Below are 14,587 nucleotides of genomic sequence, written 5' to 3'. Positions count from 1 at the left end.
AGAATGTGTTGCTTGTGCTTCTGTTGTGTTTGCAAGGTAGAGGTTCATGGAGCTCAAAGAAAAAAACCTGAAGCAACAAACTTATTTCAGATATATCAAAACCACCTAGGAGAGCTCCTCAAATGGTGCAGCTCTTAAACCTGTTAAATATATTCAGCATTCATGAATATGTGTGCTTAGTTTATATTAATAAATTTACCAAAAATAAAGTCTTCATGTTCATATGATATGAGATGGTAGATATATAGGCAAGGGGGAAAAAAGGCTATATACAAGTTGAGGTCTATTACATGTCACCTGGGCTCCCATGAATAACAGATCAGTTTGTATTCTCTTTAACATAAATTAAGATTCAGCAGTTTTTGGAAGAGAGGGCTTATTTTGCTATATCGTATTAGTAGGAAAACTGGAGGGAGTGGAAAAGTCTTTGTTCAGTTGGAGTTTTTGTTTATTTAGTATGCAACTGATAAATCTCTCAGTGTCAGAAAGCACTAAATTATATTGTGAGCAGAAAATTATTTCAGTGAATGAATACAAAGCAAACCAAGTTCTCACCAAAGAACAATAAAATTATCAACTTTACTGATGGCTTCTTTTATATACGTTGTATTGAAATGTCCATCATTCCTAATATTTCAGACCACTGACTTGGTGTGTGAAGGCAAGAATGATAAAGCAGCCGTGACAATTCAGTTAACTGGCCAATATGGAACAAGCAGTTCCAATAGTTTCTTCCTTCCCTACCCTCTCCAGAATCTAAATAATCTTTCCTCTTCAGTTTGTTTTGAATTGCATATGACCTTGGTGCTGCATAATGTTGATTTTATAGGACTTTGATCTTAGTTTGTTCAGTGGCAGTTATTGATTTACACGAATTCTAAACATCTCTAATGAACACTGGACAATAAGGTTCAAAGTCAATATTTTGTTGGAAGTATTGCAAAAAATCAGTGTTTCACGTGACAAATACTTGGTGAGTTACCTGTATGTGTGCATGTTTACACATTATGTACAGTAAAAAAGAAAATTTAATTCAGACTTCTGTCTTGCAGGATTAGTGAATCAATAACAAAAATTCTAGCAGGACAAAAGTATGCATTCTGTGAGCATATGATAACATTATCATTTATTAATTTCCCACAAACATGTAAATATTCTTCCTAGCTCCTCTACCCCCAGTCTGTGAGCCCAGTTGTGGTACATCCTGGGGTAAAGTCACAGAGAGTTCATCAACATAGCTGTTAGTGGTTAGTGGCAAGTTCCTTTTCTGAATTCAGTTGATAGCAAGTAAAAAAATACAACATTCCAGAGTAAAGTTTATTACAATGCAGGGAACCTGGATTTCTTGCAGGATTTTCTATAAAGAGATCTGAGGGGAAAAATTAAAATTACTTCTAAAATGGCATCTGAAACCATTGTATACTCTTGGGCTTAACTCTGTGAGGTGTATTGCCCAAAACAGACCTCATCAAAAAAATGTTATTTAAAGAAGGAAAAGGGAGCAGGGAAAAAAAACTCCACACTCCCACTTTAGCTGCCTAGAATCGATAACTCTTAATACATCTGCTCTGTTATCTGAGCAATTGTATAGAATTAATTTCATTAAATTTGGATTTCATTGAGTTTTGTTACATGCTCATTCTCATTAACAGTATTTTGTCCATTTTTGTGGTGGACTTTTAAGATGTTTTAAAATAATTCTGGTAAAAATGGCAGAGAAATCCATCCCTGTCTATTTTTGGGGATGTTGGTGTTGAGATCAAATTTTAGTTGGTGACTAACTTTCAATTCCCTTCCTTTTATCTTCAGGTATGGCTTTCCCAACGAAAGGCTAAGAATTCAAGAACGGTCTTAACTGATCCTTCATCAGATCTGAATTTTAACAAATGCTTAGTTTTCAGCAGCCTTGAAAAAAGCTTGGCCTAGCAGTCAGTGACTTACTTGCACTTTTTTGCACATAGATTTAAAATAAAATAGTGCTATTAATTTGGATTAGGTCCTATTATTACAGAGTAGTTGTAATTTATGAGTGTATAGTAGTATACTGACTGCTAAGTGTTCTATTTAGTGTTTGCTTTACTAATCACCTAATTCATTGCAGTTCATACTTATTGACTTAAAGTTTAAAATCACAATCTGTAGGCTTGAAGAATTGCTTTAAAACTTTTTTTTTGTGGTAGAACTGGAAGTGATCTTAAGGTTAGCAAATAATTGTCAGTATTAAAGATGGCATTATTTAAAATAGTCCTGCTGCAAGAAAGGCACTTCAGTGAATATGTGACTAGTAAAGCTTAAATGTGCTTGGGTCTAATAGATTTCATGAAATACTGTAATTTTGGGATTGTAAATGAATGGATTAAACAGGTTAAGGCCAGGATGTTTAAAATAAATGCAATATTAATCTGCACAGATAAACTTCTTTTTAAGATTAAGATTTGAAACTACTGTGCCTTAACTTGTCGCTTTTCTTAAAATGAACTTTTGTAGTTAATGATCATTTAAATCCATTTTGATAAACCTGCTGTTAATGTTTTCTGTGAATGTTTTCTAACTTTGTCTTGGTAATTGCAATTTAACTAGGTGCGGTGGCTACTAAAGTTCGAAGGCACGATATGCGTGTCCATCCTTACCAAAGGATTGTGACCGCAGACCGAGGTTAGTTTAGTTCTGCAGTTCTTGTTTGTAAGAAGTGCTTTGAGTGTACATGAGATTTGCAACACCACAGCTGGTTAACCAAATACCCGGTCTTGACCCATTCATGATTTTTCTCAAAAACCTGGACACTTAATATTTTAAAGCTTTGGGAATGCTTGCAGTTTTTAAAAAAAATTCTAAACTTGGCTTTCCCAGCTCAATTAAATATATTCAACAGAAATTCTATAACTGATTCAGTTTTAAAAATGAAACTCTATCTGCATCAGGAAACGCTATGAAATCAGTGCTGCAATAATTAATTTGGTCATGTTCCCCTCTTCCCTTCCCCCCGGTTCATTCTTTTAATTGGCATGGAAATATCAGATTGGTGTTGCAAAATAAAATGAATGGATGGTTGCTTAATGAGAAAGAAGTAAAGGAATAAATGCCTCCTGTCTGTGTTTGGAGAAATCTGAAGATTTAGATTCCTTTTTTTCCAATAAACTTTTGAGCCACTGTACTGTATATTATGAGGAGGATGCATGTTCTCAGATACCTAGCTGAATTCAGAAAGGTAAGGGCTGTGAAGATAACTTCAAAAGTTGTTTGAGTTTAAATTAGTGTGGGTAGGGGAAGGGGAGGGTGTTTTGGTTGTTTTGGTTTTGGGGTTTTTTTCCAAAATCTATTTCTTGGTATTTGCCTTTTGCTGCTAAAATGTGTAACCTGAAGGAGAAACAACTTTTGAAGACCTGTTGGTGAGATGACATCCAATATTTGGGCATCTCTCTTTAACCCTTGAATGGAAAGTAAATCTTCATTTTTCTCCTGTTCCTCGAGTGTCATGCCTTTGGACCCCTGAATGAAGTGTTTAAGCTTATTGAGAAAACTGATAATTTCGGTTTATTGACATTGGCTAGGAATCAGTGTGGGGGATGAATTCTTATCCCATCCCTGCTGCTGACTCACTGTGGTTTTTAGCAAGTCATTTAATCTCTCTGTGTATGGTTTCCCATTGGTCAAATAAGGATAATAATACTTCCCTACCTCACAGGGGTGTTGTGGGGGTTCTTGTTTTGTACAGGGCTTTGAGGATGCAAAGCATTATGTGCCAAGTATTATTATTCTGCTCTCATCCAAATCAATGTTGTGTGCAGGTTTCCATGATATTGTAATATTCAAAAGCCAAATTCCAGTGACAGATCTGACATCTCCTAACATTGACCACTTCTCACAACCTTCCATAAATTAACTATAAGAGAGAATACAGATTCTGGTCAATACAGTAAAAGGGGCTCTCCTAGATATTTGGTATATTTATGTAACATTTTTATCTTTGATATGATCTTAGACTTTACAGAAAACTGATACAGGACACTAGTTTTCTGTTAGATTGTTCTATATCACTGCCCACTATTTGCAGCCCATTGTCTTGTTCTCATTTCTTGAGAACTCTTCAATGGGGCAACAGAATATAATCAGTTAAAGGTCATAGCCCATGCTTACAAAAAGAAAGGAGTAAAAAAGGAAATAGGTTGATTTTTTTTTTTTTTTATCTCAGTCAAAAGAAATTGGTGGTAAGGATTTGGTTGTCTTTGAAAATTTGGCCTGATGCAAATCCAGTTTTTTGCTAATGGTCCTTTATGATCTTCAGTGATAGTTTCAGGTGACGGATATGGCTGCCTATTGTGTAATTAGATATTTACCTGAGACAGCTAGTAAATACACAGATAAAGTGGGGATAAGGGTGTTTTCATGGAGAAAATACCATTTTGTAGTTTATCATTATAATATTTTCTCAATATAGATTTTAAATATATTTAAATATATTTGGAAAGGCCTAGATGTTTCATCTGGGTCACTTAAAAGTAATTTAAATTAATTATTGGCATAATTTCACCTTCTTTTAAAATACAGCCATTTTCTAATAAACCAGCATTCGTCTCTAGCAATATTGGAAACCCACTGTCTTAAGCAGAGAAATAAATACATATCTTTTTCCTGTGGAATAAATCATGCATACTTCTCTAAGGAAAACCATTCTGATATTTCAGGAAATGATTATTTTAAAGTCTTACATAAATAATCCCAGTTAATTTTACAACTGAACTTCATTGTATTTTGAATTTTAAATCCTAGGTTATCACTGCACATATCTAAATGTCTCACACAAAAGGTTTTGGTGGCAACTTTGTTCAGCAATATTTTTTTTTTTAATGTACTAAAATCATATTGCAGAATGAAAATATTAGCAGTATTTTCTATATTCACCTATTTGGTTGTTCTGTTACCAGGATATTTCTATAGCTATGGCCACAAAAAGCAATGTCAGCAAACCGAAATACTTTTTTTTTCAATGTGGAAATATTTTTTAATGTAGTTAAGTGTCACTAAATCTATCTTTGCATTCATCGGGTCTAAAGTTGGTGGTTTTTGGGGTTTATTTTTAATTCTAAATTGACTCTCAGATGATTTTATAGTACTACTGCATTCACTTTTTAAGTAGTTTTTATTCTTTGCATAATTTTGGTTTTTGTTGGGGTTTGGGTTGTTTTTCCAGAGATAAGCACTGCATTTAAAGCAAGAATCCCCAGTTGAAAATGTTTTACAACTAAGCATGTAGAATTGGTGAGGGGTTGGAAAATATAGCTCATTTTAACTCAGAATAAAACCCCAGTTTATAAATAATACAAAATTGAATTTGATTCATGTAACAGAGAGACTGACTGATTTAATTGTAATAAACTGTAAATGGTGTTGCACACTTGACAAACCTGTGTGTACTGTAGAAGGCCAGAGACTTGGCAGAGGATGTATCACAGGTGTCCTGGTATTTTTTAAAGGTAGCTTGCTTTGATTTTAAACTCCACAAGAAATATTAATGCTGAGAATTTTCTCAAATGTTTTATCCAAACCAATTTTCACATAATTTATATATGAATTTTAATACCTTTTAATCAAAATTGTAATGAGTATCAAAATGCTTTAAGAGTCTGTTTCTAGTATACCTGTAAAGTGGTAAGATTGTGCCACATAAAATATTTATTTTTATTTTTTCTTCTTTTTGAAACAGCTGTTATAATTTAAACAAATCCCACTTAGCATGATTCTGAAAAAAAAAATTCAGGGAGTGTTTGGTCTCATTTATGTTACAGTAGTACTTTTTTGTAGTGTTATGAACTGTATCCTAAATGATAGGCCACTTTTATTATGTGAAAGTAAATGAACCCACAAGAAAGATTGTTAAATCAATGGTATCTGTGAATATTACACCTACTGGACTTCATTTTATGTAATGGCACAAATCTGACTTTGCACTGAATACCTTTCTCACTTTCATCTCCTCTGCCTTAGTCAAAATGGCAACAGTACAGAAACTTTTATCAACCTCAGAATTTATTAGCTCTAATTAAGCTGTTGAATGAGTCTTAAAAAAAATAAAAAAATTATACTACTGTTAAGTGGACCAAGTTTGGTGAAGGAGAATGTGAGCGAATGAATAAAGAAGGAATAGCTCAAGAACATTGGGAATGATAACTTTCCACTTGAGAACTTTTTATATGTTTTACTGTAATTTGTTTGTGGTTTTGGGGGTTTTTTTTGTTTGTTTGTTTGTTTTGTTGTGTTTTTCTTTTTTTTTTTTTTTTTTTTTGCAAAAGAAAATAGTATTTACAGGTGGCTTCTTTTAAAATATAAAAATATAAAGCAGGAATGTATATGAAATGTCAGATTTTATTGTATTTGCAGAGTATTAGCTTTGAAAATGAATAAAGAGAGCTGTTTGTAGTTTTAAAATGCCTTATTAGTATCAATTAGATATTTTCTCTATTTTTTCATGTACTTAGAGCTTTTTAAGTATAGACTTTAAAATGGCAGGACTTCTACAGTGTTTACATGCAAGTGCATTTTATAAGTGTCCTATATGTGTAAAATAGTATTTTGAACAGGAAAATGCTAGCTATAGTAGCAGGCTGAGCGTTTTCCTGGTTTCCACGATGATGCCTACGTTGCTAGACTACAGTTTATAGTACTGCTTTGTATCATGAGGCCAAGAAATTCCATGTTGTTTGTAAATAGAATAAATGAAAGGCAATAAAAAATTTATTGAACAAAAACCCTTTGTTTGGCCCATAGTTTGTTGAACCAAATTGTTTCTCTAAGTCCAGAATTCCTTAGATGACTCCATTCTTTTAACAACCAGTTATTAATAATCACATCCATCATTAATAGTTGCTTTAATGCTTGCACCTGGGGAGGTACTAATGCTTAATAGCAGTCAGATACTGATGCTGTGCACTGACTGTTGTTCCAGAAATCTTCTACCCAGTTCAGAAACTGTTCATCGTTTTTTGTTTTCCAATTTCCTTCATCGACTGCTACTAACCATTAGTCGTTAGTCATATTTTATCTCTATTTCTCCTGTTAACCGGTTTTGTGGGAGTGGGCTTCTCCTTCACGTGTCCAAATCATGATGGAGGGCTGTCATGATTTTATTGCATTCTGTAGATGGTGTCGATCAGTATGTCAGAATTAAACATGCTTGTTTTTTTTATTAGTTGTGATTAGTTTTCATGTTGTCATTAAGCCGTCACTAGCTGGAACTAATCTCTTCTCTATCTTTTCTTTCTTTTTTTTTTTTTTTTTGTTTTTTTGTTTTTTTTTTATTTTTTTTTTTATTTTTGTTTCTAACCACCCAGCCGCCACCGGCAACTAACCTATGACCTTCTGACCTCTGAACTCTTCACCCAATGATGACCTGACCATGCCTGCCTGCTGATCAGTTAACTGGTAAACGCCTTTGCTTGCCTGTCTTCAGTGCAGCGAGCTGGGGCACTTGTCCGTTCGTCTTACCATCTAACAAAACAGACAAAGAAATTGTTGTCCTCCAACTCCGCTTTTTGTTGTTCTCCTGTTTGGGTGAAAGTGGTTCTAGAACCTGCACTGAATAGTAGTAAAGCAATAAGGTCCAACTCATCCCTCCGCACTGATCATCCTCTAGTGTCCCGCCCCAAGCGAACGGTAAGGAGGCCTCACACGAGATGGAGACAGATGTCCCTTAACTACCCGATGACAGAGGCAGTTACTGTGAGAGACTTCTAGGAATATTTTTCTTCTCAGAAAAAAAAAAAAAAAAAAAAAAAAAAAAAAGTCAAAGCTCTCTCTGAATGTACTGTGTGATGATGCATCATGCATGAACCTTTGGTCAGGGATGTCATTGGGGAAGGGATTCCAAAAAGTATTCAAAATTTGATATGCTGTTTAGTCACTACCAGTGCCCTCAAAGGGCAGATGTTGCAGCCTTTTTTCTATTGCCTGCCAAATTGGATGTTTTAAAGGAAAGTGTGCCATGAAATGCAGATTACGATGACTTTTCAGAACTACGTTAATGCAGAGAAAAAACAGCAACACTGTTAAAGCAAAATAAAGTTTAAATTGTTTTAACCATATTTTAATCTCCTTGGAAGATTACATGAGAACAAGGTACATGCATTATGTGTCACATTACTGGGCAAACTGTTCAAATATTTTTTTTAAACCTCCCTGTATAGAAAAAATTTCATTAAGGATGTAAAAGCCATGCTTGCCTATTTGCTGTATACATGTAATGAAATGTAGATAAAGTGTAGTGCATTGAAACAAAATGAACAAAAAAGTAGATACTTTTACTATACAAGGGTGCTGGTGCAGAAAAAAAATATATTTTTGGAAATGTAGCATTTTATACTTTCAAGTGTTATAAAAAAAGAAAAAAAGAACAAAGAAACCCTTTATTTCATTAAATGATTTTTTCTGGTGGTTGTCAAGAAACAAAAGACCAAAAGAGCCTTTTAGTCTTTCTTTTTTATTTTTTAAGTATTGGAATAAGTCTAAAGAAAAGGAAGTGCCTTATTTTCTTCATGGTCATTTAGTCAAATGTCTTGTATAATCAGCTTCTCCCTCAGACAAGTTACTGCATGCCACTCAGTCGCCCAGTATGTGAAAGAAGCTGTGAGGGAAGACAAATGATGAGTTGACCATATTAATTACCTGATTTTTGCCATACTAGTGTGATGTGACTTTGCCAAAATCTCATTAAGTGAAGTATTTGCTAAGTTTTCATCAAACCAGCCCATTATTATTTCAGCCACTCCACTTTTTAAATCATAGCAAATGCCGTACTTGTGCAACGTAAACCAAAGGGTTCTGTGATACATACTGTCTCATGCTAAAGGAGATTATTAGCTGACAAATGTTTGTAGAGCTGGAAGTTATGTCATTTTTGTTCAGGGATGGAGAGGAGTTTTCTCGATTTGGGTTGAAATAAATACTACATCAACTGTAATAGGCTTCGGCATCACCCAGAAATTGGATGTTCTGCAGCTAATGAAACTGAAAGTGCTTAGCAAGTTTTCAGTCAGTGACCGAGCACATCCCCAGTTGCCAGGAATAGCTCCTGCAGTGGCAAACAGCATGGAAGTTACTTACCTTTCAGCTCATCTTTGACTATTGTTAGATCTGGCCCATTGGCTTTTCTTGAAAAGATAAGCAGGAGAGGATCTTCAGCTATTTGAAGCCCAGCTGTACCTTATTGTTAACCCTTGTTTCCATATGAGGTTCGAATAGCTGGGCAATTGCAAGAGCTGAAGCTGTTGAACGCACAGTATTTAATTCTGATAACATTAAGTGTTACATTGTGGGGCTCAGTACTAAACTTGGCAAATATCAGGTGATAATTTTACTCCCCTCTTGTCAACTTATTCTCCTCCTGCAAATCTTCACAGCTTCCAAATGAAAGGTCAATAGTAAGCTAAGAGGGCTTACATTTTTAAGCACCTGCATGGTGACCTCATCTAACATCTTGTCTCACCTGGAAATAATTATCAGTTTATTTACTATGCAATAGACATTCATCCTTTTGTATTCAGCTAGATTTTTGTTTATTGTGCCACCAGCTTTGTCTTCCTGTTACACATACAGTTGTGTTGATTTTATTTACAGTATATGCTGTGCCATTTTGATTTTATTTTGGTTGGTTGGTTGAATAAACTTGCGACACTCGAACATTTGAAGAGAGATTTGCTAAAACAATACCAGTATTTGATCCAGTTTCATCTCAACTGTGATAAAACCTGGACATTTTAGACATTTATCAAAGGTCTTTTACTGGGGGGGGAGGGGAAGTGTATGGAGTAGATGTGTGACATGTGAAAGTAATGTTTGCTCTGAACAAACTTCTGAAAACTTAGTTGACAAAATTTTGGATCAGCTTAAAAAAAAAGCATGACTTTTGAAATCTCTGAATGCCTTGGTTCTCAGTATTATCATTCTTTAATGACTTTTTCTTTATTAAAATAAGTAGTTTTAAGATTTCTTTCTGACAGTATTATGTAATTTTTTTAGAGTGGGTAGATGGGAGTGTCGCTTGTATGTAACCGTACAGATGACATGTATTTGTCTATTCTTTATTATCTTAGTAGTTTCATGCTATGTATGTACCATAACCAACCTATTGCCTATGAGAAACATGTAAGATAATGTATTTACAGCCATTGTTACAAGTTTATAATGTATTTTTCTATCTTGTTTTATATGTATGTTATATAACATTCAAAAGAATTTTTTTCCTGATTGAGAAAAAAGGATACAAAATGCAAAACCCACAATTTTGATAACTGAAAAATTGCCAATTGTTTTGCAGTACTTTATTATATTGGGAGTGTTGTCTTTCTTGGGCTTTTAGTTAGCTACTGGATGAATACATTAGACATATTTGGGTTTTAGTTGGGTTTTTACATAGCTTGCATTTTAATTCTTTGGTTCTTTGCTGTTTCTATTAACCCATAGCATTATTTTAATAAATGTTATAATACCAACCTACTAACTCTGGATTATGTCTGTTTATTAACCATTACATGTTTAATTAAAATAAACAAATAAAGACGGAAGAATGTAAAGTCAAGTTACTGGACTAACCCTGAAGAACGTGACCACAGATAACACAACGTGACTTGTTTTTATGTTGTTTGTCAGCTGACATTCTGCACACTACTATTAAGTTGGCTTTGGTCATTCTGGCCTTTTACTTTGGGGAATAGGTGCCAGTAGAAATGGGAACAAAGTAGCATTTTTTGAGGCATTCTTCTTCTAGAGTCTTGCCACTTGCCTTTCAGCATCTGCATTACTAATTCCACACTTTCTTTTTCTTTCTCTAAAATAATTATTGTTGGCTCACAGCAAAAGAGGAAAAGATGCCAGTGTATTGGTAAATCATGACGGTGTACAGAAACCAGTTTGATTCTTTGTTGAACCATTCAGAGGTTGCAGTTAATCGCACAGTAATTTGTGATTTGTTGGTTTTGGCACCTGAATCACTGTTGCATCATGTGACGTTTCTAAGCACAAAATATTTCTGGATAGAATTCCTGTACATTGAAACACAAAACCTGGGGGTTTCCTTTGGCAAAAGTGCCTTATTTATACCACGCTGTTTCAAGTAACTTTATTTTTGGTACTTCTGTAGTCTATCAGTATTGCCTAGCTCAGGGGAGTACAACTTCTGTAAGCCAAAGGTCAAACTGGATCTTTTCCTAGTGACTGCAGAAAGTACAAAAATACACCTTTCACTAAATTACCAAGCAACATCCATTTCAAATTCCAGAGCTGCCTTTATGTGATCTTCATCGCTGTGGTTGACTGGAGCAACATGAATGCAGGGAATTGAAATGGTGAAATTGCTGTTTTGAATGTACATCTATGCAAATATTTTTACAGATATGCTTCCCTTTTCTTAGAACTACACTGTCGGAGGCTCCTTTACATTTCCCAGGTAGTTCTAGATTTGTAACCTTGAGTGGGCAGTAATTACCGCTAAGGTCGAGGGAGATCCTCAATGTAGATAACTTCTCAGATATCAACAGTTTTCATCCTGAAAGTCCATTTTTTTTCCTGTAGATAGTAAAAATTCAGATGAGGAATCTGAATCTGTTCAAATTCCTCTTTTAATTTATGATGTTTCAAACTATTTATCTTGAAATACATGCAATATAAAACTTTATAAACAGAGTTCTCACAGTATTGCTAGTAATTAAAATTTTATGCATCTTTATTTTATGGAGAAAAATAGTCTAGCTTTGATGACGTTTGTTAGTTAGTTTCCTAATGGCATGTAGTTCGTTCTTTTACAAAAATTTTAGGTAGAGATAAAATACTAATTCATTTTGAATAGTTTCACTTGTGCAGAATTTTCTTTTTTAATTTAACAGATCATGTTGCTACCCTAAAACTCAGCCACAGGCAGATGATAAGAATATTAGATATTTACAACAGATAATATCTGGACCTTTTGACTGGATAATGGAACAAGTGTCATTACAGAGCAAATAATTTATATTCTTAAAGAATTTTACCAGAGACGTACATGTAGTTTGGTGAACTACTCTGTCCAGTGTAGGTGAAACTATTCAGATGGAACAAAACTTTAATGTTTTATATTGAAGAATACTTCTATTTTCAGAACTACTGCTTTTCTGTAATATTTTTATTATTTTGGTTTTTTATCAATAGGTGTTAGCTACTGTTATACTTTGTCCATAGAGCATTTTCATCTCATTCTTCACTATATGCAGTTGTTGAAGTTGCTGTAAATTTTGTAGTACTTTAAAGCTGAAGGACAGAAAAAAATAGGAAATTCTAAAATAAAAAAAAAATACATTCATTATTGTTGCCCACCAAAGGCATTTCTCAATTTACCTGAGTGCCTGTCTGAAAATTTAACTATTTTATACTTTGCCTGCTTACAGGAAAGATACGAACTGTTTTTAGAACCGAATTTGAGGATGACTTCAATATTGCTAAATCATTGAAGTTAGCTTCTTTTTCTTTCTTATTATTCTGAGGTAAAATTGTCTTAACGTTTGAAAAATCATATATTCAAGACAATTAGATAATTGCTCTTTGATCCAATAAAGTGGAATTTATCTTAGGGTAAATATTTTTTTTGGTAGGTGAGAATATAAACAAAAATACCATCTAGCCTTTCAAAGTAAAATCTGAGCAATGCTATTCACATCTTAAGTGTTGTTCCAAAGTGCACCAAATTTAGTTTCTCCAAGAGTATTTTTGTGCATATTATAAAGTGCCTTCAAAAACATCCTTCAGATATTTTTAATGAGCATATGTTCAGTGTACTAATACTGATCTTTTGTTTGAACATACCTTTTAAAAGTGTTTCCAAAATCTACATGTAGCAAAGGTTTATTGCCAGACTGTACTCCATGAGGGGGACCACTAAAAAGTTTTCTGCCCTGAAAATGCAGGGAAACATTGAAGTGTGTTACCATCCATTAAGAAACAAACTTGAGGGAAACATGAGTATATGAAACTGATTTTGTGTCTGGATAAAAATACCAGTTATCAGAGATAGCACATTGTACAGAATGGAATCTGAGTAACACATTCCTAGGGCTGGAAGTACATAATTGTTCCCAGAATTTCTGTTTTGTTTTAATATGTTTGATACATTTTTCTAAATCACTGTTAACGGAATACTGTCCAAATAACACATGACCCATAACATTAACACATGGTAATCAATGTTGAATCAAACTGGTTAACGAAAGTACAGTGCTCTTCCTTCTCTGTGCCTGCGCACTAATTGCAGGTGGTGCAAAGGGGCTGGGGCTTAGGCACAGCAGGCTGCAGTCCTAATTTCTTGGTGCCTGCAGTTCGGGTGTCCATCTTTGACAACAGACTAACTGGGAGGAGCCTGCCTCCCAAGGCAAAGGTTAACTGAGATCTGAAACTCTTAGCAGAATTAATTGAAAATACAGCAACAATAAAGCGACATATATACATATATGCTTCGACTTGTATTATGGCAGTTTGTGTGAAACATTTAAGGTTTTGTTTGTGCAAAATAATGTATTCTGAGGGGAAAAGCAAACATGGACGTTGCCAAAACACATGTAAATAAACACCATTTATGACTGTACATTATGTGCAATAAAGTAACTGGAAAAAGTGCATGTACTTTATCCTCAAAAGAAAACTGACAGCTCTCAAAGCTGTAGCTATAGTTTTATTTTCTGAAAAGTTAAATTTTATTCTGTATCTAAACCGCAGAATAAAGAATGTACATTTTTCACACTTAAATTTTCATTAATGCTTCTAGCAGTGTTACGAAAGATGTTAATTGTTGAAGAGGCTTAAACTTTCATGGTCGTCCGATTATCAGGGTATATTTTGCTTAACAGTTTCTTATTGCATATGCTGTTGTTTGTAACTGTAAATGAAGGAAGTATGCATTATATATCATAAATATGCAATACACTTTTTGCATATGGGTTTGTGGAGGCATCAGTTCTATAAATTTCGCAAAGATAACTACATGATTTTGGGGATATTGTACTTTTGTAGCATAACTGTTACAATTGTTATGTTCAGAGCAAATAGAGAAGTCCTACTTTACTGTAACTTTAACACACTGGTTTGGGGCATAGTTTCTGATTACTGTAGAAAATGAAGATGTCTGCCATCCCACCTAATGTGAACCTAGCGAGAAACACACTTTGGAGAAGGAACTAGATTATGGTGTTCTCTATTTGCCTTAATATTTATGTGATGATGCTTGGTTTTAGTTAAGGACAATTTATTTACCAAGGTATTCTTTGTAAAAATTCCTTCTATTTTACACTGCTTAAATAAAAAAATGTTTGCTTCAGAAGTAAGTGAAGTAGATAAGGTTAAGCGTGGCATCTTTAGAAGTCTGGTAGAGTAGGGGAGAGGAAGCTAAACACCAGTGTTCAGGTACACTTCTGCACCCATCAGGGATGAAAAAATAGTCTTTGAAGACACCTTCCATGATGAGTTTCACCAAAGTAGTGACATATAGTTGTATCTGAGCTAGTAGTCTTAGAGTTTCACTGAATTTAGGGATGCTGTTTGGCATGTGCTGCTCAAGCAGGTAAAGCAGCCTTTG

The 14,587-nt window shown here is 34.2% G+C and overlaps 1 protein-coding gene across 9 annotated transcripts in view; it reads left to right on the top strand.

Annotated features, from left to right (window-relative positions):
- QKI (QKI, KH domain containing RNA binding) overlaps positions 1-14,332 on the top strand; it is a 149,560-nt gene extending 135,228 nt beyond the window's left edge. For 5 of the 9 annotated variants that reach the window (XM_053972325.1, XM_053972326.1, XM_053972324.1 and 2 more), the window contains 2 exons: positions 2,581-2,655; positions 7,329-14,332. In XM_053972325.1, the coding sequence (XP_053828300.1) occupies positions 2,581-2,655; positions 7,329-7,345 (92 nt within the window). In that variant the 3' untranslated portion in view covers positions 7,346-14,332. Of the gene's footprint in view, positions 1-1,809; positions 2,666-7,328 lie in introns of those variants that run through there. The other 4 variants (XM_053972328.1, XM_053972332.1, XM_053972331.1 and 1 more) reach the window with 1 other exon arrangement.
- Positions 14,333-14,587: the final 255 nt, after the last annotated feature.

This window comes from Vidua macroura, chromosome 3 (genome assembly GCF_024509145.1).
Source record: "Vidua macroura isolate BioBank_ID:100142 chromosome 3, ASM2450914v1, whole genome shotgun sequence".
Classification (NCBI taxonomy): domain Eukaryota; kingdom Metazoa; phylum Chordata; class Aves; order Passeriformes; family Viduidae; genus Vidua; species Vidua macroura.
The sequence above is the reverse complement of the archived record's forward strand: the minus strand, read 5'-3'. Positions and strand labels throughout refer to the sequence as shown.